Source organism: Bufo gargarizans, chromosome 9 (genome assembly GCF_014858855.1).
Source record: "Bufo gargarizans isolate SCDJY-AF-19 chromosome 9, ASM1485885v1, whole genome shotgun sequence".
Lineage (NCBI taxonomy): Eukaryota > Metazoa > Chordata > Amphibia > Anura > Bufonidae > Bufo > Bufo gargarizans.
In genome coordinates, this window is record NC_058088.1 from 193,213,912 (window position 1) to 193,240,241 (window position 26,330).

General features: G+C 48.6%; 2 protein-coding genes across 3 annotated transcripts in view; both read right to left on the reverse strand.

Moving 5' to 3' along the window:
- Positions 1-13,094, reverse strand: LOC122946125 (bile salt-activated lipase-like). The gene is made up of 11 exons (XM_044305492.1): positions 12,956-13,094; positions 12,340-12,493; positions 11,828-11,950; positions 9,988-10,185; positions 9,537-9,667; positions 8,477-8,584; positions 8,252-8,369; positions 5,233-5,419; positions 4,935-5,138; positions 3,897-4,094; positions 1-320 (listed from the first exon to the last, which is right to left on the reverse strand). The coding sequence occupies exons 1-11, from the start codon at positions 13,016-13,018 to the stop codon at positions 146-148; spliced, it is 1,659 nt and encodes a 552-aa protein (XP_044161427.1). The 5' UTR covers positions 13,019-13,094; the 3' UTR covers positions 1-145.
- GTF3C5 (general transcription factor IIIC subunit 5) overlaps positions 13,087-26,330 on the reverse strand; it is a 20,298-nt gene continuing 7,054 nt past the window's right edge. The window contains exons 9-12 of one of the 2 annotated variants that reach the window (XR_006391212.1): positions 25,834-25,916; positions 18,760-18,902; positions 17,896-18,095; positions 13,087-13,212 (exon numbers count right to left, since the gene is read on the reverse strand). Coding sequence is in view for 1 of the 2 variants with exons in the window: in XM_044305491.1 (XP_044161426.1) it covers positions 17,947-18,095; positions 18,760-18,902; positions 25,834-25,916 (375 nt within the window). In the remaining variant the exon portion in view is untranslated. Of the gene's footprint in view, positions 13,213-17,505; positions 18,096-18,759; positions 18,903-25,833; positions 25,917-26,330 lie in introns of those variants that run through there. The other variant, XM_044305491.1, reaches the window with a different exon arrangement.

Genomic DNA, 26,330 nt, shown 5'->3' on the forward strand with positions numbered 1-26,330 from the left:
GTTTATTGAGATGTGCATTTTATTTCAGAATAGCAGCCATACAAAAATCAGGAGGTTTAAAGGAGCACTTGGGTGACAAGTAACCGCCCCATGATAGCGCCCCCTGCGGAGACTGTGTGTACAACGCCCAATCTCTGATCTTCGGTTATGGGTTGGGAAGATTGCGGAAGGTGGTGACCCAGAACCTGACGTAAGGGGAGCGCAGGTCCTGTTTCATGGATTTATTCGTGATCTTCTTGGTGATTTCCAGGTATTGTCCGTTCAGGGTGTTGTAGACTAACCAAGGAGTGGGCACCTTAGAGTTTCCATTGTTTGGATCTCTGTGCAAGAAAAAAACCAAAAAGTGTTTAGTTCTAAAGTGCCTCCTATATAGACTGCAGAGTGTTCCTTTACCTAAGGAGCCACTAACCCCAAAATGTGCAGGTCCTCCGCACTGGCAATAAGTGTACTGATAACAGGGGGCAATAGACTGTATTCTCCTGTCCTACAGTCATCCTCCCCCCTGAAATGGCTGATAACAGGGGGCAATAGACTGTATTCTCCTGTCCTACAGTCATCCTCCCCCTGAAATGGCTGATAACAGGGGGCAATAGACTGTATTCTCCTGTCCTACAGTCATCCTCCCCCCTGAAATGGCTGATAACAGGGGCAATAGACTGCATTCTCCTGTCCTACAGTCATCCTCTCCCCTGAAATGGCTGATAACATGGGGCAATAGACTGTATTCTCCTGTCCTACAGTCATCCTCTCCCCTGAAATGGCTGATAACAGGGAGCAATAGACTGTATTCTCCTGTCCTACAGTCATCCTCTCTCCTGAAATGGCTGATAACAGGGGGCAATAGACTGTATTCTCCTGTCCTACAGTCATCCTCCCCCCTGATATGGCTGATAACAGGGGGCAATAGACTGTATTCTCCTGTCCTACAGTCATCCTCCCCTGAAATGGCTGATAACAGGGAGCAATAGACTGTATTCTCCTGTCCTACAGTCATCCTCTCCCCTGAAATGGCTGATAACAGGAGGGCAATAGACTGTATTCTCCTGTCCTACAGTCATCCTCTCCCCTGAAATGGCTGATAACAGGGGGCAATAGACTGTATTCTCCTGTCCTACAGTCATCCTCCTCCCCTGAAATGGCTGATAACAGGGGGCAATAGACTGTATTCTCCTGTCCTACAGTCATCCTCTCCCCTGAAATGGCTGATAACAGGGGGCAATAGACTGTATTCTCCTGTCCTACAGTCATCCTCTCCCCCTGAAATGGCTGATAACAGGGGGCTATAGACTGTATTCTCCTGTCCTACAGTCATCCTCTCTCCTGAAATGGCTGATAACAGGGGGCAATAGACTGTATTCTCCTGTCCTACAGTCATCCTCTCCCCTGAAATGGCTGATAACAGGGGGCAATAGACTGTATTCTCCTGTCCTACAGTCATCCCTCCCCCCTGAAATGGCTGATAACAGGGGGCAATAGACTGTATTCCTCCTGTCCTACAGTCATCCTCCCCCCTGAAATGGCTGATAACAGGGGGCAATAGACTGTATTCTCCTGTCCTACAGTCATCCTCTCCCCTGAAATGGCTGATAACAGGGGGCAATAGACTGTATTCTCCTGTCCTACAGTCATCCTCTCCCCTGAAATGGCTGATAACAGGGGGCAATAGACTGTATTCTCCTGTCCTACAGTCATCCTCTCTCCTGAAATGGCTGATAACAGGGAGCAATAGACTGTATTCTCCTGTCCTACAGTCATCCTCTCCCCTGAAATGGCTGATAACAGGGGGCAATAGACTGTATTCTCCTGTCCTACAGTCATCCTCTCCCTGAAATGGCTGATAACAGGGAGCAATAGACTGTATTCTCCTGTCCTACAGTCATCCTCTCCCCTGAAATGGCTGATAACAGGGGCAATAGACTGTATTCTCCTGTCCTACAGTCATCCTCTCCCCTGAAATGGCTGATAACAGGGGGCAATAGACTGTATTCTCCTGTCCTACAGTCATCCTCTCCCCTGAAATGGCTGATAACAGGGAGCAATAGACTGTATTCTCCTGTCCTACAGTCATCCTCTCCCCTGAAATGGCTGATAACAGGGGGCAATAGACTGTATTCTCCTGTCCTACAGTCATCCTCTCCCCTGAAATGGCTGATAACAGGGAGCAATAGACTGTATTCTCCTGTCCTACAGTCATCCTCTCCCCTGAAATGGCTGATAACAGGGAGCAATAGACTGTATTCTCCTGTCCTACAGTCATCCTCTCCCCTGAAATGGCTGATAACAGGGAGCAATAGACTGTATTCTCCTGTCCTACAGTCATCCTCTCCCCTGAAATGGCTGATAACAGGGAGCAATAGACTGTATTCTCCTGTCCTACAGTCATCCTCTCCCCTGAAATGGCTGATAACAGGGAGCAATAGACTGTATTCTCCTGTCCTACAGTCATCCTCTCCCCTGAAATGGCTGATAACAGGGGCAATAGACTGTATTCTCCTGTCCTACAGTCATCCTCTCCCCTGAAATGGCTGATAACAGGGGAGCAATAGACTGTATTCTCCTGTCCTACAGTCATCCTCTCCCCTGAAATGGCTGATAACAGGGAGCAATAGACTGTATTCTCCTGTCCTACAGTCATCCTCTCCCCTGAATGGCTGATAACAGGGGAGCAATAGACTGTATTCTCCTGTCCTACAGTCATCCTCTCCCCTGAAATGGCTGATAACAGGGAGCAATAGACTGTATTCTCCTGTCCTACAGTCATCCTCTCCCCTGAAATGGCTGATAACAGGGGGCAATAGACTGTATTCTCCTGTCCTACAGTCATCCTCTCCCCCTGAAATGGCTGATAACAGGGGGCAATAGACTGTATTCTCCTGTCCTACAGTCATCCTCTCCCCTGAAATGGCTGATAACAGGGAGCAATAGACTGTATTCTCCTGTCCTACAGTCATCCTCTCCCCCTGAAATGGCTGATAACAGGAGGCAATAGACTGTATTCTCCTGTCCTACAGTCATCCTCCCCCCTGAAATGGCTGATAACAGGGGGCAATAGACTGTATTCTCCTGTCCTACAGTCATCCTCCCCCCTGAAATGGCTGATAACAGGGGGCAATAGACTGTATTCTCCTGTCCTACAGTCATCCTCCCCCCTGAAATGGCTGATAACAGGAGGCAATAGACTGTATTCTCCTGTCCTACAGTCATCCTCCCCCTGAAATGGCTGATAACAGGGGGCAATAGACTGTATTCTCCTGTCCTACAGTCATCCTCTCCCCCTGAAATGGCTGATAACAGGGGCAATAGACTGTAATTCTCCTGTCCTACAGTCATCCTCTCCCCTGAAATGGCTGATAACAGGGGGCAATAGACTGTATTCTCCTGTCCTACAGTCATCCTCTCCCCTGAAATGGCTGATAACAGGCGGCAATAGACTGTATTCTCCTGTCCTACAGTCATCCTCTCCCCTGAAATGGCTGATAACAGGGGCAATAGACTGTATTCTCCTGTCCTACAGTCATCCTCTCCCCTGAAAATGGCTGATAACAGGGGCAATAGACTGTATTCTCTGTCCTACAGTCATCCTCTCCCCTGAAATAGGCTGATAACAGGGGCAATAGACTGTATTCTCCTGTCCTACAGTCATCCTCTCCCCTGAAATGGCTGATAACAGGGGGCAATAGACTGTATTCTCCTGTCCTACAGTCATCCTCTCCCCCCCTGAAATGTCTTATAACAGGGGGGCAATAGACTGTATTCTCCTGTCCTACAGTCATCCTCTCCCCTGAAATGGCTGATAACAGGGGGCAATAGACTGTATTCTCCTGTCCTACAGTCATCCTCTCCCCTGAAATGGCTGATAACAGGCGGCAATGCTCATTGATGAACACTTCTCTTACCCAGTTGCAGCAAAGTTGGTCCAGTAAGCCATCATGGCCTCAGAGACGTCCCTGTCTTGGGGTCTGTAGGCCAATGGATTTCTGAATGGTTTGCCAAACATGTACTGGAGGTCATCTGCGTGATCAGCTCCAACCCAGCTCGGGTATATGGGCATACGTGTGGGATGAGAGAACAGATAGCTGTACGTCTTGGCGTTCCTAAAATCAGAAACAATATTCACTAAAAACAAGCCGCACATGTAACATATTATATGTACAGCTGGTATAACCTGGGCATCTCCTGTATATAATTATATATGTACAGTTGGTATAACCTGGGCATCTCCTGTATATAATTATATATGTACAGCTGGTAGAACCTGGGCATCTCCTGTATATAATTATATATGTACAGCTGGTATAACCTGGGCATCTCCGGTATATAATTATATATGTACAGCTGGTATAACCTGGGCATCTCCTGTATATTATTATATATGTACAGCTGGTATAAGTTATACATCTTCCTGTATATAGTGATATGGAGCATGCTGGTATAACCTGGGTATCTCCTGTATATAATTATATATGTACAGCTGGTATAACCTGGGCATCTCCTGTATATAATTATATATGTACAGCTGGTATAACCTGGGCATCGCCTGTATATAATTATATATGTACAGCTGGTATAACCTGGGCATCTCCTGTATATTATTATATATGTACAGCTGGTATAAGTTATACATCTTCCTGTATATAGTGATATGGAGCATGCTGGTATAACCTGGGCATCTCCTGTATATAATTATATCTGTACAGCTGGTATGACCTGGGCATCTCCTGTATATATTTATATATGTACAGCTGGTATAACCTGGGTATCTACTTTATATAATTATATATGTACAGCTGGTATAAGTTATACATCTTCCTGTATATAGTGATATGGAGCATGCTGGTATAACCTGGGTATCTCCTGTATATAATTATATATGTACAGCTGGTATAACCTGGGCATCTCCTGTATATAACTATAGACCTAGTAGGGACACTTACTGGGCATGCTGGTAGTGAAGTGCTAGAGCTTCTTGAGTTGGGACCAGAAAGATGTAGTCAGTCTCCATGTCGACCACGGTCTTCTTTATGATCTCCTGATCGGGGTTGGGTCCCCAGGCCTGTGTATACAGGTTATAGGCCACGTCTATGGCAGCAGTGTCGTTAGTGAGGGTCAGCGATTGCACCAGCTTCTGCACCTCCTCCCTGTTGGAGAACCTCCATTAGATCACCAGCTGCGATGTGACCAGACAACAAACTGAACATTAATAACCATGTACAGGGGACATCAGACACTCACGCTGTCACCCTTTGGAGGGGTCTGTTAATGTTTGGCACATCAATGCCGGCAAAAAGATGTCCATCCATGTTGTTGACTCCAGCGAGATAGTCCACATTGGCAGCATTGCCGAAGAGATTTCTGGGCTCGTCTGGAATGAAGTCTCCATCGATGACAGGGGTGAAGGGCAGATAGTGCACCAAGGGGTCTGGAGGGAGAAGCGCATGGAGAAGTAAAATCCATTCAGTCTGGAATCCTAATGCATGTATATTATCCTGTACCCTGAGTGTCAGCGTGTCATTATCCTGTACCCCGAGTATCAGTGTCATTATCCTGTACCCCGAGTGTCAGTGTCATTATCCTGTACCCCGAGTGTCAGGGTGTCATTATCCTGTACCCCGAGTGTCAGTGTCATTATCCTGTACCCCGAGTGTCAGTGTCATTATCCTGTACCCCGAGTGTCAGTGTCATTATCCTGTACCCCGAGTGTCAGCGTGTCATTGTCCTGTACCCCGAGTGTCAGTGTCATTATCCTGTACCCCGAGTGTCAGTGTCATTATCCTGTACCCCGAGTGTCAGTGTCATTATCCTGTACCCCGAGTGTCAGCGTGTCATTATCCTGTACCCCGAGTGTCAGCGCGTCATTATCCTGTACCCCGAGTGTCAGCGCGTCATTATCCTGTACCCCGAGTGTCAGCGTGTCATTGTCCTGTACCCCGAGTGTCAGCGTGTCATTGTCCTGTACCCCGAGTGTCAGCGTGTCATTGTCCTGTACCCCGAGTGTCAGCGTGTCATTATCCTGTACCCCGAGTATCAGTGTCATTATCCTGTACCCCGAGTGTCAGTGTCATTATCCTGTACCCCGAGTGTCAGTGTCATTATCCTGTACCCCGAGTGTCAGCGTGTCATTGTCCTGTACCCCGAGTGTCAGTGTCATTATCCTGTACCCCGAGTGTCAGTGTCATTATCCTGTACCCCGAGTGTCAGTGTCATTATCCTGTACCCCGAGTGTCAGCGTGTCATTGTCCTGTACCCCGAGTGTCAGTGTCATTATCCTGTACCCCGAGTGTCAGTGTCATTATCCTGTACCCCGAGTGTCAGTGTCATTATCCTGTACCCCGAGTGTCAGCGTGTCATTATCCTGTACCCCGAGTGTCAGCGTGTCATTATCCTGTACCCCGAGTGTCAGCGCGTCATTATCCTGTACCCCGAGTGTCAGCGCGTCATTATCCTGTACCCCGAGTGTCAGCGTGTCATTGTCCTGTACCCCGAGTGTCAGCGTGTCATTGTCCTGTACCCCGAGTGTCAGCGTGTCATTGTCCTGCACCCCGAGTGTCAGCGTGTCATTGTCCTGCACCCCGAGTGTCAGCGTGTCATTATCCTGTACCCCGAGTGTCAGTGTCATTATCCTGTACCCCGAGTGTCAGCGTCATTGTCCTGTACCCCGAGTGTCAGCGTGTCATTGTCCTGTACCCCGAGTGTCAGCGTGTCATTGTCCTGTACCCCGAGTGTCAGCGTGTCATTGTCCTGTACCCCGAGTGTCAGCGTGTCATTGTCCTGTACCCCGAGTGTCAGCGTCATTGTCCTGTACCCCGAGTGTCAGCGTCATTATCCTGTACCCCGAGTGTCAGCGTCATTATCCTGCACCCCGAGTGTCAGCGTCATTATCCTGCACCCCGAGTGTCAGCGTCATTATCCTGCACCCCGAGTGTCAGTGTCATTATCCTGTACCCCGAGTGTCAGCGTCATTGTTCTGTACCCCGAGTGTCAGCGTCATTGTCCTGTACCCCGAGTGTCAGCGTCATTGTCCTGTACCCCGAGTGTCAGCGTCATTGTTCTGTACCCCGAGTGTCAGCGTCATTGTCCTGTACCCCGAGTGTCAGCGTCATTGTTCTGTACCCCGAGTGTCAGCGTGTCATTGTCCTGTACCCCGAGTGTCAGCGTCATTATCCTGCACCCCGAGTGTCAGTGTCATTATCCTGCACCCCGAGTGTCAGCGTCATTATCCTGCACCCCGAGTGTCAGTGTCATTATCCTGTACCCCGAGTGTCAGCGTCATTGTTCTGTACCCCGAGTGTCAGCGTCATTGTCCTGTACCCCGAGTGTCAGCGTCATTGTCCTGTACCCCGAGTGTCAGCGTCATTGTCCTGTACCCCGAGTGTCAGCGTCATTGTCCTGTACCCCGAGTGTCAGCGTGTCATTGTCCTGTACCCCGAGTGTCAGCGTCATTATCCTGTACCCCGAGTGTCAGCGTCATTATCCTGTACCCCGAGTGTCAGCGTCATTATCCTGTACCCCGAGTGTCAGCGTCATTATCCTGTACCCCGAGTGTCAGCGTCATTATCCTGTACCCCGAGTGTCAGCGTCATTATCCTGTACCCCGAGTGTCAGCGTCATTGTCCTGTACCCCGAGTGTCAGCGTCATTGTCCTGTACCCAGAGTGTCAGCGTCATTGTCCTGTACCCCGAGTGTCAGCGTCATTGTCCTGTACCCCGAGTGTCAGCGTCATTGTCCTGTACCCCGAGTGTCAGTGTCATTATCCTGTACCCCGAGTGTCAGTGTCATTATCCTGTACCCCGAGTGTCAGCGTCATTATCCTGTACCCCGAGTGTCAGTGTCATTGTCCTGTACCCCGAGTGTCAGCGTCATTATCCTGTACCCCGAGTGTCAGTGTCATTATCCTGTACCCCGAGTGTCAGTGTCATTGTCCTGTACCCCGAGTGTCAGTGTCATTGTCCTGTACCCCGAGTGTCAGCGTCATTATCCTGTACCCCGAGTGTCAGCGTCATTGTTCTGTACCCCGAGTGTCAGCGTCATTGTTCTGTACCCCGAGTGTCAGCGTCATTGTCCTGTACCCCGAGTGTCAGCGTCATTGTTCTGTACCCCGAGTGTCAGCGTCATTATCCTGTACCCCGAGTGTCAGCGTCATTATCCTGTACCCCGAGTGTCAGTGTCATTATCCTGTACCCCGAGTGTCAGTGTGTCTGGGTCTTTTGGCTGCCTGCGCAGTGTACAGGTGTAAGGTGCACTGTATTCTCACAGTCTAGGTTGGTCAGTTGCAGTTGAAGAGCCAGGGTGACAGCTTTTGGGTCAGTCTGTTTCAAGCATTTCGCCATGGCCGCAGTGTCATTCACAGGGCATCCGAGTTTTGAAGCCACCTGCAACGAATAGATCAATCACAAACCAAAAATGATTTGGTCCAGCTACATGAAAAAAGTACTGAAAGTTGCCAGCAATTGGATTATTCGGTAGGATATGCACTCACTTGTTTGGACCACACGAGAGGATTTCGCTGTATAGCCCATGGGCACAGTCCTACCCCGCTCTGACTGATCGCCCGCTTGATCAATCCCACATTGTAAGGCGTCAGAGTCTGGTTCAAGGACAGGAAAGACACGGTTAGATATGAGATACCAGTACATGGGCCTTTAATAAAGGATAGACATGTCAGCCATGAAGCCCGGACCACCATGACAAAGGCCATCTGGGGGCTTGGACTGGAGGATGAAGCACATGTTCAGCTTCTGCACTAGTTTTTGCATTCACTTTTTGTTCCCATGCAACATCAATCACCTGCAGCATTTCCCTTATATTCTTGATGGCAGACAGCATTAAAGGGGTTGCCCAAGTGTTATATCAGTGGGGGTCCGACTCCCGGCACCCCCGCCGATTAGTTGTTTTAAGAAATGGAGCACCACTGACATTTCCTAGGTCGGTAACTTCACATTCATCGCTCACGTGGCCTACAAGCAGCTCAGTCCCATTCAAGTGAATGCGGTTGAGCTGCAATACTAAGAACAGCCTCTATACAACGGATGGCGCTGTGTTTGGTACACTGCGAGGAAGCCTCAGCACTCACGCCGCAGCCTCTTTAAACGGCTGATATCAGTATTACACACTCGTACAGCCCCTTTAATCTTCTAGTCTCCACACACAAACATGTAAAAACTGTTGGGTCCTGTTGCCACCGATAGGGGCGACCTATATTCGGTGCTCAATGATCTGGCTGGTATACAGATCACCCCCCCTAGTGGTGACGACATGCAGCTAACAGGGGCGCGCTGCTCTGTACTAAGTAATGGTTTCTACACACAGAAAGCAACCAAACCCATGATTTTACCCTGCGGCTAATACCGCCCCTGCCACTATATTACTGGAATAATTCAATGTAAGTATTTTCTTCCAAAAACAGCACAACACCTGTCCATGGGTTGTGTTTGGTATTGCAGCTTGGCACCAATTATCTGAATGGGGTTGAGCTGCAGTACCGCACCCAACCTGTGGATTCCTGGATAATCCCTTTAAGTTCTTGCTTAACCTGTTACCTGTAGGGACACACTGGCGGACCCAGCTGACTCCCCAAAGAGGGTGATGTTATCGGGGTCTCCTCCGAAGGCAATGATGTTCCTCTTCACCCATGCAATGGCGAAATGCTGATCCCACAGAGCATAGTTTCCTGAAGAAGGATAAACATAGGACTTCAATACAGTTAAAGTGATTGTCCAAGATTTAAAAAAGAATTGGCAGTTTATTTTTCCAAAAACAGCGCCACACCTGTCCAGCGGGTTGTGTCCGGTACTGCACGCAGCTCAGCTCCACTAAAGTAAATGGAAGTGGGCTGCAATACCACACGTCACCTATGGACAGGTGTGGCGCTGCTTTAAGAAGCGCTGACAACCCACAGTGGGTCCTAATTAAACATCCCACCATGAAATGCAGCAACCAGTCCGTGCATTAGGATCTTAAGACATAATCGTAATGAAGCAGAAGTCTCACCAGGTAAGTTGGCGTCTCCGGTGCTGAGGAATCCCAGGGCCCCCACACGGTAGTTGAAGGTCACCACAATGACTTTTCCTCGCAGGGCTAGCTCCTCCCCGTCATACAGGTAATTGTCCAAGAAGTTGGCCCCTTGACCGCCTCCAAGTAGAAACGCTCCCCCGTAAATCCAGATCATGACGGGTAATTTGGTCGACACTAAACGTAAGAGGATAGAAAATGATTGGTGCTCCAGAGCTGCATTCATAATGCTGGCGGTTGTCTGATAACTAACACCTGACCCTGCTGGTTCAGTGCCTAAGAGGGAAGCTGCGGTCCGCAGTGCAGCGAAGAGTCAAAGGGTTCTCCTTATATCAGAAAGCTGCACAACTGATTGCACTGGAACTGCTGCCCAATAATCCGGCATGGGGATCGGATAAGGGATTCAGTTTAAAGAGGTTCTCCGCTTTGGACAATCCCTACTGGTTTTACACACACACAATGACCACCTGCAGGGACCCCCAGCGATCAGCTGTAATCAGGGAATGCAGGGAAACCTGGCAGTAAGGGCTCATGCACCCGACCTAGACACACAGTCCGTGAGCGGGCCATATGTCCCGGAGCGGCATACATCGTGTGCACGGGAGCGCGTAGCATCACAGGTTACTATGACACTGTGCGCATCGGGCCGCCCGCGGGGCTATTGTCCTGCACTCATAATGATATGATGCTGTGCGCTCCCATGCGCACAATGTATGCCACTCCGGGACATATGGCCCGCTCACAGACCGTATGTCTCGGAGGGCATACGGTCGTGTGCAAGAGCCCTAAGTGTTCAGTATTCCTGCAGCGCCACCACTGGGGAAATGCGGTATTAGGCTACTTTCACACTAGTGTTTTTTCTGGATCGAGCAGGGTTCAGCATAAACGCTTCCGTTACCGATAATACAACCGTCTGCGTCCGTTATGAATGGATCCGGTTGTATTATCTGTAACATTGCCAAGACGGATCCGTCATGAACTCCGTTGCAAGTTAATGGGGGATGGATCAGTTTTCTATTGTGTCAGAGAAAACGGATCCGTCCCCATTGACTTACATTGTGGGTGATGACGGATCCGTTTTGCTCTGCATCCCATGATGGAAAGCAAACTGCAGCATGCTGCTGCTCTCTGGTATGAGAATGGAACGGAACGCATTTTGGAGCGCTCTGTTCTGTTCAGTTACGTTTTGTCCCCACTGACAATGAATGGGGACAAAACTGACGTGTTTTTTTTTCCAGTATTGAGACCCTATGACGGATCTCAATACCGGAAAATATTTACGCTAGTGTCAAAGTAGCCTTACACAACCCAACAATGGCTGGTCCTCCAGAGTAAAAGCCGCTCTGTAACCGCTGTCCAGTCTAGACAAAAGATGGAGGATCCTTAAGGCTCCTTTCAGACGAGCGAGTGTCACGCTCCGAACTCGCAGCGCAGCTCCCGTCCTGAACTTCCAGCACTGCGGTGGTCGCGTAGCATTATATTGATTTATGATGCTATGTAACCCTTACAGTTCTGGAATGTATGGGATAACACTGACATGATGCTGTCAGAATACATTCCAGAACTGTAAGGGTTACATAGCATCATAAATCAATATAATGCTATGTGACCCCGGCAGTGCTGGAAGTTAAGCTGCGAGTCCGGAGCGTGACACTCGCTCGTCTGAAAGGGGCCTAATAGTGTCCCCCCTCTGTTACCTTAGAATTACCTAATGGGTTGTATGTAGGGGGTTTCTAAACTGAACAGCCCCTTTAAGATGTGAACTGCAGCTGTACAGATGAGTGCTATATACAGTGGATGACCATCTCATAGCACTGACCTGACGAGCGGGACTGAGGGACCCAAATATTCAGGTACAGACAGTCCATTTCTCCGCGTACGTCATTCCCGAGGAGGTTGTACTGCATGCAGCGAGGTTTGTAGTCGGTGGTTTTCAGAGTTCCTAAAGAGAGGAAAAGAAGCAAATTCAATCAGTTTGTGAATATCTATCTGTTCATATCCTACATAGAGCACTAGATAACCTTGCAGACATTGTCATTTCTTTACTCCAGTCCCATCCAGAGCTGCATTCACAACGCCGACAACCCCTGACTGTTCAGCGTCTGCAATGCACACGCTCTGCTGAGTTACATTCTGCAAAATGCAGCCAAGACAATATATCCAAATAGCAGAATTCAGAATGTGTCAGCCAGCAGAAATTCGACTGCAGCTCTGGCTGTGACCAGAGTAGAAGGCATGATGTGACGAATATACTCACCAAATATAGGTCTGAACTGAGGCTGCACAGGTGATACCTACTATAAGACGGCCAATAAACTAAATCATTCGTACCTGACCAGCCGGGATGCTTTTCAGGTTTTTCCAGAATTTTAGTCGGAGCGGCAAAAGGAATCCCCTTGAAAATATCAATATAATCTGCGGAGATTATGCCAATTTTCTTACTGGTTCCTTCAACAAATCCTCCTTCTGTGTGCACCACGCCCAGCTGCAAATAGAGGGTCGATACGCATCAGTCACTTGTGAGCACTATGAATACTCACGAGGATCTGTGGCGCCACCCTTGCTCATGGCCATGTCTGGTATTGCAGCTCAGTCCAGACACACGGACAAGGGTGGTGGGGGTCCTCAAATAAAAAAACCAAAAAAACAAAAACACTAAGGCACAGTCCTTTGTAAACATATTAAGATCTCTGCTTGCCGTCAGCCTATAGAAATATTCTTATTTGCATGCAGAGGCTGATCATGTCCAAGTGACACAGAAAACTTATGATACACTGTGACGAGTCCTGCAGCTGTGTCGGTCAGACATGGTCGGTTTTCAGGAAAAGATGTTTCCGTTCACCGACAGGAAACAGAGATGTTGAAAATGGCGAGGAAACAAAATCTCAGAGTATATTAGGAAAATGGATGCTATATCTAGGTAGAGAGAGTGAAGGCTCTGACTTACCGTGGCAGCGTGGGCAGCCACCAAAAAGCTGGACAACACCAAGAAGTTGAGTAGTCGTGCCATCCTGCCCCCTGAACGACGTCTCAGCTCACATCCTGCCTCCGGAGAGCTTTTATAGGGCGGCGCACCTCACCTGACCCCACGGACCACACAACCCATTGACATTGGTACGATTGCCAAGTGGAGGCGATGCCAGCATGTGTGAGAGTCTGAGCAGCTGCGCCCCGTGTATCTGGATGGGCACACAGTGAACTCCTCTGAGGACCGGAACGTGGAAGAAAAAAAAAAACAAAAAAAAAAACAACATCTTAAAGAAAAATTAAAATCTCCCGTGGTAATTATTAAGGTTATTATGGCGATTAAAAAAACCTCAGATGGAAATACACACAGCACATGGGCACGACGCCCACATGAAATAACATTACAAATAACTTCTGGTGTATCTAAGGGCTCATGCACACGAACGTGCCAGGGTGCCTCCCGTGTGCGTTCCGCAAATTGAGAACGGGCGGCCCATTATAGAAATGCCTATTCTTGTCCGCAAAACAGACAAGAATAGGACATGTTCCTTTTTTTTTTTTTATGGGGACACTGAACAGAGCAACGGATGCGGACAGTACACAGAGTGCTGTCTTCATCTTTTGTGGCCCCATTGAAGTGAATGGATCCGAGCCGCGGAACCAAAGCACGTTCGTGTGCATGAGCCCTAATTCTGATGTGATATGGTACTCTAAGCTGCTGTATCTAAGCCTAACACGTGATACTGTCTGCTAAGCTGTGTATCTAATCCTATCATGTGGCTGCTGCGGACCGTCCTAGGATCTCTCACCCTCAGGACTATCATGGCTGCTGCGGACCGCTCTAGGATCTCTCACCCTCAGGACTATCGTGGCTGCTGCGGTCCGTCCTAGGATCTCTCACCCTCAGGACTATCATGGCTGCTGCGGTCCGTCCTAGGATCTCTCACCCTCAGGACTATCATGGCTGCAGCGGACCGTCCTAGGATCTCTCACCCTTAGGACTATCGTGGCTGCTGCGGTCCGTCCTAGGATCTCTCACCCTCAGGACTATCATGGCTGCTGCGGTCCGTCCTAGGATCTCTCACCCTCAGGACTATCATGGCTGCAGCGGACCGTCCTAGGATCTTTCACCCTTAGGACTATCATGGCTGCTGCGGACCGTCCTAGGATCTCTCACCCTCAGGACTATCATGGCTGCTGCGGACCGTCCTAGGATCTCTCACCCTCAGGACTATCATGGCTGCTGCGGACCGTCCTAGGATCTCTCACCCTCAGGACTATCGTGGCTGCTGCGGCCGGTCCTATGATCTCTCACCCTCAGGACTATCATGGCTGCTGCGGACTGTCCTAGGATCTTTCACGCTCAGGACTATCATGGCTGCTACGGACAGTCCTAGGATCTCTCACGTTCAGGACTATCGTGGCTGCTGAGGTCCATCCTAGGATCTCTCACCCTCAGGACTATCATGGCTGCTGAGGTCCATCCTAGGATCTTTCACGCTCAGGACTATCATGGCTGCTGTCAGTCCTAGGGTCTCTACACCCAGGACTATCATGGCTGCTGAGGTCCGTAATAGGATCTCTCAGGTTCAGGACTATCATGGCTGCTGCGGTCCGTCCTAGGATCTTTCACACTCAGGACTATCATGGCTACAGAGGGCCGTCCTAGGATCTCTCACGCTCAGGACTATCATGGCTGCTCAGGTCGGTCCTAGGGTCTCACAGACTCTGTACTGTCGTGCTCTTACCATCATACGCTCATTAGATGATGATTGATTGTTCTTCTATTTTAAGCCGTAACAATTCTTTTTTGGATTAACAAGCTGGAAAGAAGAGTAAAAATAGCCGCCTTCGCCCCCCGGACATTTCCCATCTTTGTTCCATGGCCACTTTAAGTTCCCAGTCCGCCCCTGCTGCTGAGGTTTGTCCTAGGAAATCTCACGTTCAGGACCATCATGGCTGCTACGGACTATCCTAGGGTCTCTCACACTCCGGACTATCATGGCCGCTGTGGTCAGTCCTAGGAACTCTCACGTTCAGGACTATCATGGCTTCTGCGGTCCGTCCTAGGCTCTCTCACGCTAAGGACTATCATAGTTGTTGCGGTCCGTCCTAGGATCTTTCACGTTCAGGACTATCATGGCTGCTGAGGTCAGTCCTAGGGTCTCTCACACTCCGGACTATCATGGCTGCTGAGGTCAGTCCTAGGGTCTCTCACACTCCGGACTATCATGGCTGCTGAGGTCAGTCCTAGGATCTTTCACGTTCAGGACTATCATGGCTGCTGTGGTCAGTCCTAGGATCTTTCACGTTCAGGACTATCATGGCCGCTGTGGTCAGTCCTAGGGTCTCTCACACTCCGGACTGTCATGGCCGCTGTGGTCAGTCCTAGGGTCTCTCACACTCCGGACTATCATGGCTGCTGTGGTCAGTCCTAGGATCTTTCACGTTCAGGACTATCATGGCCGCTGTGGTCAGTCCTAGGGTCTCTCACACTCCGGACTACCATGGCTGCTGCGGTCCGTCCTATGGTCTCTACACTCCGGACTATCATGGCCGCTGTGGTCAGTCCTAGGGTCTCTCACACTCGGGACTGTCGTGCTCTTGCTGTCATACGCTCATTAGATAATGATCGATTTTTCTATTTTAAGCCCTAACAATTCTTTTTTGGATTAACGAGCTGGAAAGAAGAGTAAAAATAGCCGCCTTCGCCCCCCGGACGTTTCCAATGTTTGTTCACACAGAGAAGCTGCCAGTAGAAGCAACAATAGACGCTGAATGGAGCAAAGATAGGGATTTATTTATAGAGATAGCCTGGAGCGATCAAAATCCATGGAGGAAACTAACGAGCGCCCTCTGCTGCCTGCACGGGAGAACTGCAGAACATACACAGCACAGCGATACTATGTGTACAGGTAATACACACGTGTAACTCTAATCCTTGGTGATACAACACGTGCCTAGTACTATGGACACGCTGCAATCATAGACGAGAACATACATGTGCCCCAATGATACAAACCAACCCGAAATCCTTCAGGAACTTCCTCCCGAAGATTGAAAATATAATTTGAGAAATGTCAGCACTGAGACAACCCTTTAACATGGGGGTCGAAGTGCGAGCAGGACTAATAAGGTGACATACAGATCCCATGGAGCGGGACACGACATTAGCAGCTCTACTGACTGAAATCAGACAGGTTCTTAGACAATTTATTAAGTTATTTTAATCAGAAGATTTAGAAATTATACAGAAAAAAAATACAGAAATGTGGACCCGGCCGGAGGGAGGTTTAACCGTAAGACCCCAGCAGTCTCCCCAAGAACGATCAATGCAAGGATTTCTCTGGGTTCTTAAATGTCAAGGTAATAAAGTGTTCACAGAATTAAAGGGGTTTTCTGAGAGTTCGATCCTGATACTAATCCTCTGGAGAGGTCATCGATATCCGATCGCGGGGTCCAACAACCAGCCACTTCCTAGACCTGTAAGATCACATCACAAGGTTAGCGGCAGCTGGAATACGACTGAGCTCCAATACCAGGTATAGCGCTGTGCCGGGTCTACTATGAAGTGGGCGCCGATCAGATACTGATGACCCATCCTGAGGAAACACCAGCAAACACTGCCACCCTAGAAAAAAGAAATCCCGATACTGTACTGATCCCGAGTTACATCCTGTATTATACTCCAGAGCTGCACTCACTATTCTGCTGGTGCAGTCACTGTGTACATACATTACTTATCCTGTACTGATCCTGAGTTACATCCTGTATTATACTCCAGAGCTGCACTCACTATTCTGCTGGTGCAGTCACTGTGTACATACATTACTTATCCTGTACTGATCCTGAGTTACATCCTGTATTATACTCCAGAGCTGCACTCACTATTCTGCTGGTGCAGTCACTGTGTACATACATTACTTATCCTGTACTGACCCTGAGTTACATCCTGTATTATACTCCAGAGCTGCACTCACTATTCTGCTGGTGGAGTCACTGTGCACATACATTACTAATCCTGTACAGATCCCGAGTAACATCCTATAATGTATGTACACAGTGACTGCACCAGCAGAATAGTGAGTGCAGCTCTGGAGTATAATACAGGATGTAACTCAGGATCAGTACAGGATAAGTAATGTAATGTACACAGTGACTGCACCAGCAGAATAGTGAGTGCAGCTCTGGAGTATAATACAGGATGTAACTCAGGATCAGTACAGGATAAGTCATGTATGTACACAGTGACTGCACCAGCAGAATAGTGAGTGCAGCTCTGGAGTATAATACAGGATGTAGGATCAGTACAGGATAAGTAATGTATGTACACAGTGACTGCACCAGCAGAATAGTGAGTGCAGCTCTGGAGTATAATACAGGATGTAGGATCAGTACAGGATAAGTAATGTATGTACACAGTGACTGCACCAGCAGAATAGTGTGTGCAGCTCTGGAGTATAATACAGGATAAGTAATGTATGTACACAGTGACTGCACCAGCAGAATAGTGAGTGCAGCTCTGGAGTATAATACAGGATGTAACTCAGGATCAGTACAGGATAAGTAATGTATGTACACAGTGACTGCACCAGCAGAATAGTGAGTGCAGCTCTGGAGTATAAGTAATGTATTTACATAGTCATTCAACGAGTTCTGTACATTAATTCTCCAAGACAAATATAAAAAGTTGATGAAATATGCATGAAGGTCATTACAAATAAAAAACCTACTAGAACAGCATGTTGGTATAGTATTGATCCAAATTGAACCAATACATTTTGCCACAGTAACATTTAACTAATGTTTGCCTATTATTTGTGCTTTATCTTCTTATCTAACACTTTCCGTCCATCCCCAGGGTCCGTCTTCAGCTCACACATGGAGTAGTTTGGAAAACTCTATTCTTGACCAAAATACCTGTAATATACACATTCACTGCCGGAGACTCCCTCAGTGCTGAAAGACATCTCAAACATAGTCCAGCAGTTCTGTTTCCATCTCATTCTCGCTTCCTTCAGAAGGATGAAATTCCTCCTCTTCATCTTCCTCCTCTTCCCCAGACTCGTATGCAAGTGGCTCCTTGTTGTCGCTGGGGACAGAGGGGCTGGTGAACAGAGCTAAGTGTGGAGGAAGAATATGAGGACAGTGTCACACATAATGTATAGGATTACTAGATATAAGTCACCTCTACAACTTCTCTTTATATAAGTCATCTACACAGGCTCTCACTTTGAACTGATCCTGAGTTACCTCCTGTATTATACTCCAGAGCTGCACTCACTATTCTGCTGGTGCAGTCACTGTGTACATACATTACTTATCCTGTACTGATCCTGAGTTACCTCCTGTATTATACTCCAGAGCTGCACTCACCATTCTGCCGGTGCAGTCACTGTGTACATACATTACTTATCCTGTACTGATCCTGAGTTACATCCTGTATTATACTCCAGAGCTGCACTCACCATTCTGCCGGTGCAGTCACTGTGTACATACATTACTTATCCTTTATTATACTCCAGAGCTGCCCTCACTATTCTGCTGGTGCAGTCACTGTGTACATGCGTTACATTACTTATCCTGTACTGTATTATACTCCAGAGCTGCACTCACCAGGAAGTGATCTGGTGAATTTCTGTCTGTAACTCAGGATTAGGACAAGATGGAAGTGTGATGTATGCAATGTATATAAAGTGACTTATTTTCTTATGTAAATTATATCTGAAAGATGAAACTGATGCTGAAAGGTGTAAATACCCCTGAAGTCCAATTGCACCTCACCTGGTCTCTTGGAGCGGATGGTCTGCTTGATCATAAGGGACATGGAGTCTCTGAGGAGGTCGCTGGTCTTGGGGAGACACCAGCCATCCCGTTCAGAACATTCGCTCTCGGCGCCATCATTGCGCTTTATGATCTCCTGCAGGCTGCAGTAGAATATTCATGACGTTATATTCTGGTGAGGTACCCGTTACTGGCATGTTAACATCTGTGCTGCTGAGTACGTGTGGGCACCCCAAATAAACAGGGGCAACTATTCTACAAGTAGTCACACAATACCACAACTACGGCCACAAAAGTCTAAGTAAAAGTGCCTAAAGGGCTCGTCCAAGGATTGAAAAACTCAGATGCTTACTTGCAGGATCAGCGCCACACTTGCACAAAGGTTGTGTGCAGTATTGCAGCTTAGCCCCCCACCCCCATTTAAAAAAAAACGAGTTGCAATACCAGAAACATCTTGTGGACAGGTGTGACACTGTTCTGGGAAGACAGTAGCAATCCCAATTCTGGATCTGAGAAGGCAGAGTTTATATCTTGAACTATTCTCAGTTGTGGTCAGGACCGGACGAGTGGAAGATGCCCAACCACCACCCCCCTACCTGATTGGCCTGAGGTGTGCCTTGGCCTCACTAGGTCGGTATGCCTGAAAAAGGGGGCATACCCTGAATGTGATGGTTGAAATGACTGAATGAAGAATGGGAATGGGTGGGCAGGGGACGTCCGAATGCAGACGTGCTGCCTGGGAGAGCCGGACTGCTTAAGACAGGTACTGGCCCCTCCCACAAATCCAGGCTAGCCTGCGGCCAGCCTTAACACTTGTGGTCAGGACCTGACGAGTGGAAGATGCCCAACCACCACCCCCCTACCTGATTGGCCTGAGGTGTGCCTTGGCCTCACTAGGTCGGTATGCCTGAAAAAGGGGGCAAAACCCACCAGTGAGGGAAGGATTGGCCTGACGTGCTACTCTGCCAACTTACTGAATGCTTGGACCAGCTCTGCTTGTGGCTCCGGGATATACCGCACAAAGCACCCCGAGCGCCAGCGCCCCAAGTGTTTGATGATATGCGCAGGAACTCCATGCTTGGACGCTGCGGATGCCGCACCGATGCGGAAAGAATGCCCCGAGAATTGAGCCGGATTCAAACCTACACTGGTCAACAGGATGCGAATATGTTTGATGAACTGGCTGGACGTCAGTGGACCAACCGGAAATGGAAGTAATGGGTCGGTGGGGCTGTGAAGACTAAGGGCCAGCAAGAGGTTGTCCAAGACTGTCACTGGACACCATGCGTTTGTGGTCTGAAAGAACTTAACTACATGGCCGGGACCTACCTGCCTTGTTTTGTTGTGAGGCAACTGCAAATGAAAATTACTGCCCATCCTTACTAAGTCTCCCTTGTGGAGAGCCACCGCCCCTTGTCTGGCCTGTGTCACTTCACCTGGTCTTAAAAACCCGTAAAACGCCAAGTACATAGCTGCCTTGATCACCAGGCTGGGAAGGACTCCGAATGGTGACAGTGTGAGGACTTCCGACAGGCTACGAAACGTGTCCCCCGAAATCGGTTGACGGACCGACTTGACCGTGACCTGGCTTTTCTGAATGCCTCTGAGGATGGCCTTGATCGGGTGAGCAGAAAATATAGAGGGTCTGTCTGGCTCTTGAAGTGCCAAAAAATGCTGCACCCCAGCCAAATATAGCCTAATGGTGTTGTAGGATAAAGCCAATACCGAGTGACAATAAGACACGAAAGCCACCATATGCTTGACCTGACCAGTGTCACCCCTAGGATATAGCAACTGGAAGTCTAAGAAAACCACCCACGCTCGGCGGTATGACCTCAATGTACTGATCGACAAAGACTTTGTAATGAGTGAACTGGCGACCACCATCAGCGGGTTTAGTCCAAGACCAGCAGCCGCCAGTCCGGAACCGGGGTGCCCACTGAGTCTGCTTCTGGGTTCTGTAAGAAAAAGCGTGAAAAATCAAAGCGAGATAAAGCATCAGCTGCAATATTGCTCACCCCGTCCAAAAACAGGGCATGAAAATGAAACCCCTGTTCCAGGGCTATCCAGGTCAACCTACGCATGAAAGACATGATGAGTAACGATTTAGATCTACCCTTGTTAATGATCTCTGCAGTCGCCATGTTGTCAGTGTGGAAAACCACCGTGTGACCCGACCACCTATGCCCCCAAACTATAGCAGCTGCTACAATAGGATAGATCTCGAACAATGCCGACGTCTGAGAAAACCCCGGCATCTGTAGTACATGCGTGGGCCATGAGCCGGCGAACCAATGTGAGCCAAATATGGCCGCAAAACCTATCGAGGCAGCTGCGTCTGAAAATACGTGTGGAGAATCAGACGTGGCCCTTGGAATGAACATGGAAATGCCATTCCACCCGCTGAGAAATCTGTCCCACATGAACAGATCTGCTCGGGCGTTGGCATTAAGATGCACTGATGCGTCCAAATCACTGGTCTGTTGGAGTAGGACTAGCAATCTAGAAATAAATGATCTACCCTGAGGAATGATCCTCATGGCGAAGTTTAACATACCCAACAGAGACTGCAATTCTCTCTTGGTGCAAACCTGGGACGTGAGCAAGGAACGGACACCTAACTTGATCCTGTCGAGTTTGTCTTGTGGCAGACTGGCCGACATGTCGCGTGAATCCAGGGAGATCCCCAAGAATGTGACAACCTGCGCAGGCCCTTCTGTTTTGTGGGCAGCAACCGGAATGTTTAACTCCTTGAAAACTTGCAAGAGAATCTGCAAGTCAACAGGCGCCCGTGAGGGTTCTTCTATCAACAGAAAATCATCCAGGTAGTGAATGACATTCTGGCAAGCCCGTACTTCCAACAAAATCCATTCCAGAGCCTGCGCTAACTTATCAAACAGACTGGGGCTGCTCTTGGAACCAAACGTCAACTTGGTGGCGAAATAGTAAGCATCTCTCCATTTGATGCCATGCCACTGCCAGAGAGATGGGCTAATGGGCAGCAGTTTGAACGCATCAGAGACATCTGCTTTGGACAGCCAAGCACCCCTGCCTGTCTGTAGAATGACCTGGATAGCCTGGTCCACGGAAGTGTACTTCAATGAAAATTCCTCAGACGGAATCAAATGAGTTGAGACTAGGAACGTGAGAAGAATGTGGAGCAGACAAGTCATAAATCAAACGAAATTTATTGGAGTATTTCCCCTGTACCACCCCCACCGGGCTCACCCTCCATGTGAAAAAAGGAGAGGACTGGAAAGGACCAGGCTGAGACATGACGACTGCAACCACACAACAACAACAGAGAAAGGGAGAGAGGAGGGGAAAAAGAAAACAAAAACAACCTGTTAACCCTACGACCTGCTGCCCATAAGCCGACAGACAAGGTGACAGAATCTAAACCCCCCCCCCCAGCAGCGTGGAACGTTTTAACGAGAAGCCGACGAGGCTGACAGGGAGTATGATAGTCGTTTCCACTGACGTATGAGACGAGCCCGAGTTTGTCTGAATCTGTGACGTGGCAGATTCATTAAAAACGAACACTGCGGGCTAACGAACCTACAGACGTGGTAGGTGATGTATGTAAGTATAGGATTTGTGGAAAACAGACCGTATGACGTATGACACTATTCTACGAGATGATGCGAGGTGTCTCTGTCTGTCGTGCGAGAGTGTGGCTGTACTAGCGAATGTACCTATGCTAGTGGTGTATGCACGAAGTTTGGTGGAAAAAGGTTCCCACCCCTTTTTTTTTTTTTTTTTTTTATTAAACAAACCACCTATTTTTTTTTTTTTTTTTCCTTCTTTATTTAACAACCCACTTTTTTTTTTTTTTTTTTTTTTTCGTCAAACTGGCTGATGTGCAAACTATGTGTCTAAGGTATGTATGTAGTGTATGTGAAGAGTGTCAAACATGTGCACCACCAGCAACCTTGTAAGTAATCAACCCAGTAATGGCACCAGGACCCAGCTACCAGAGTTTTAACCTGCTGAGCCCAGATGACTCGCAGCCCCTGTGTAAACTTAAATGCAGGTTATGTTGAAAAGGCAGTGAGCTCCAACCATGTGACAATGCTGCCCCCTGGTGCCAAAACTTGAATTGCATGTGCCTGAACGTAGTGAGGAGAAGCGATCCTCCGGCACACTTCCCCCTCTCTTCACACCCTCCTACCCTCCCCCACGTTGCCACACTGCCCAAACAAACCAGTTATCCTGGACAACGATCTTTAACAGCTGCAGACTGAAGGGAAAGGTACACCCGGCTTCTCTGAGGACCCACTCGTGCAGGACGCTTGCTGATGACGTCACACCCGGAAGTAGCAGACGTCCGAATGCAGACGTGCTGCCTGGGAGAGCCGGACTGCTTAAGACAGGTACTGGCCCCTCCCACAAATCCAGGCTAGCCTGCGGCCAGCCTTAACACTTGGCTATAACGCTGGGCTTGTCCATAGTTTAACACTGCCATCTAGTGGCTTCTAGCTGAATTACCGACACCGTCCACTTCAGCCTGAGGAACTTCTTCATGGAGAAGATATTCTTCCGCCTCATCTGTCTCCTTCTTCCAGTCCTCCAGCACCATCTAACCCAGGAAGAACCCAGGCTATTGAAGTGGTCCAAGACGTTTCAGAGATGTTACTCCTTCCCTTCCCTACACCCTTGGAAATGATTCAAACTTCTATTAATACTGGGTTATCACAATACAAGACGGCGCTTGTACTACTTGGGGTCTTTCCGAAGAACTAGATGAACTGGAGAACCGTTAAAGACGGAACAATTTACTCTTCATCATGGTCCCTGAGAGACTTCCTCAAGGTCTCCTTATAAGCTATCCTACCAAAGACCTCTCAACGCACATATTGCTGCAGGTCCCAGAGGTGGGGTTCCCAAAATGGAGAAGAGTGCACTATGCATGCAAGGCGTTGTTCTCCATGAAAGTAGAGCGCACACCGCCAATGCTCCGTTCACTTCTATTGGGACTGCTGGAATTAGCCAAGCTCCAGAACGGGCCCCCAAAGTGAAGGACAGTGCAGTATGCTTGTTGTGCAGTGTGCTCTCCATTCACTTTCATGGGAGCTCGGAAAATAGCTGAGCGCGTTAGCTCCCATCGAAATGAACAGAGAGCACACTGCGCAAGTGCAGCAACCGCAGCAACCGCTCTAATCACTTCTATGGGACTGCGGGAAATGGCAGAGCAAACGCTCTCAGCTATTTTTGGAACTCCCATGAAAGTGAATGGACAGTACACCGTGCATGTGTGGTGCTCTCTCGTCACTTTGGGAGCCCCATTTCACAAATAGGTGCGAGGTGCCAGAGGTAAGACCTACACCTACCAGACACTGGAGGAATATCCTTGCGATATGTCACCAATGTGTGAGGTGACACAACCCACTTGAAACTCTCATGTTCCCCACGTGCAATCAGTCCCCCAGTGCCATCAGCTCCCCCCAATGCAAACAATCCTCTGTGCCATCAGTCAGGACACTATGTCCTGACGATGTGTCAGGAGGACAGTGCAGAGCGGACCGGCTGGTGACCTCGGAGCGGTGAGTAATAGCAAGAGCTTCACTCCCGCTCCATGGTCACATGACACAAACGAATCCTCGATGCAAAAAATTTTCATCAAGGATTTTTGCGTGTCGAATTACTCGTTTCAATCAAGTATTCGTTTCAGCCCTAACCCCAATATCTACCATTCTTACTTTATGGAAAAGTTAAAGGGGTTGTCTCATCACAGACGATAGGGTCATATCGCTAGGAAACGCCACCATTGCCTGATAGGGACCGCTGGGACCCGCACCTTTAATTGAGAACGGAGCCCCCAAAGTGGTGGAGGGCACACTGAGCATGCGCAGCCACCCTCCATTAATATTCTATGGGGCCGCCGAAAACAGCCGAGCAATGGCTCAGCTTTTTCCGTTGGGCCCATAGAATTGAATGGGAGCGGTGGCCGGTCATGCGCGTTGTGCTCCCGTTCACTTCTATGGGGAAAGTGAGTCCTCCAGCCAGCATCTTGCAGGGCTCTGTTCCCGATATAGGTGTGGGTTCCAGCGGTGGGACCCACACCTATAAGACAATGGGGGTATTGTCTGAGATGAGACAACCCCTTTAACGTTACGTGACCCATGAAGACTATCTGATCCCACAGCTGGAGATACACTTACCATCAACCCCCACTCGACTCCTTGTGGACAGACTTGACTCCTCTGTCCGATGCCCTATATCATAACGTATTAGACATGACTAACCATCCAAGCGTTTTCTGGCATCACGCGCCAGTCTCTGAACATAGGTGACATTACATCTTGTACGGTCACAAAAACGTGAAAATTCCTCTCATACCGTTCAGGGTCAGAGGATTCCAAAAGCATTTCTAAATCTACACTGGGCTATGGAAGATAATATGACTATTATGGGCGACCTCCAAAAGAGTGCTGAAAGGCCACGTAATAAATGATATGGCCCAAATTACCAAACCAAATTAAGAAACATTTCAATCCCTTCACACAGCGGTTCGAAAAAGCTCAACACCAGGCACGAAAGTCAAACACATGGCAGCTCAATCCCTCCGGGACACCTTCCTAGGAGGCAAGGCAAAAACTCAAGGCAGATTTTCTCTAAATAAATATTGCAATTGGGGTAATCAAGTGGGATCTCGCCTTGCTCATCGCATGCATCCTCTCACAGACCTAGGGGCTGTCTCATCTGAGACAATGGTGGCACATCAGTAGGATATGCCACCAAAGTCAGATAGGTGTGGGTTCCAGAGGAAGGACCCTCACCTATCATCAGAATGGGCCCCCAAAAGGAGAGCACATCACACATATGCGGCGTGCAAGTGCTGCCACCGATCCATTCACTTCTATGGGACTGCTGGAGATAGCCAAACCTCAGCAGTCCCACAGAAATTAAATGAGAACTGCTCTCCACTCTCTTCAGGGGTCCTGTTCTGGAGATAGGTGTGGGCCTCAGAGGCGAAACCAGCACCTATCTGACATGGGTGGCATCTCCTGGTGATATGCCACCAATGTCTCAGATGAGATAACCCCTTTAACCACATCCAGTGTCCCAACATACCTGTCCACATTTAAATCACACAACTGGTAAAACATCTGACGGTACGGCGGCAAGTTGCTCTCCCGGAAAATGTAAACTGACTCCTGCGGTAAGACGGGAAGGGAAAAATAAGATATAGAATTAAATATTTCAAAGAGATAAAAGATGGCTGCACAACATGACTGGACAGACTATTCTTTTTAGAAAACTGTGTGTAGCTACCAAACGTCCAGCAGGATAAATCAATATTACATCAGTGGGGCCCCTGACACTCCCACCGATCCGCTGTTCACAGACGTGGACGGAGCCTGCCGCAGAAAAGCTCCGTCCATTGTGTAGTGGACATGTCGGATGGCTGCCGGCTGTGGGATCCCCATTAATTTCATCATCAATCCTGTAGATATGTTATCAATGCCTAGAATCCCCTGAAAAATCTCTTAAAGCAGTAGTCTAGGAGTTGGATGTTGATGGTGTATCCACAGAAAAGGCCATCAATATAAGATTGGGGGGGTCTGAAC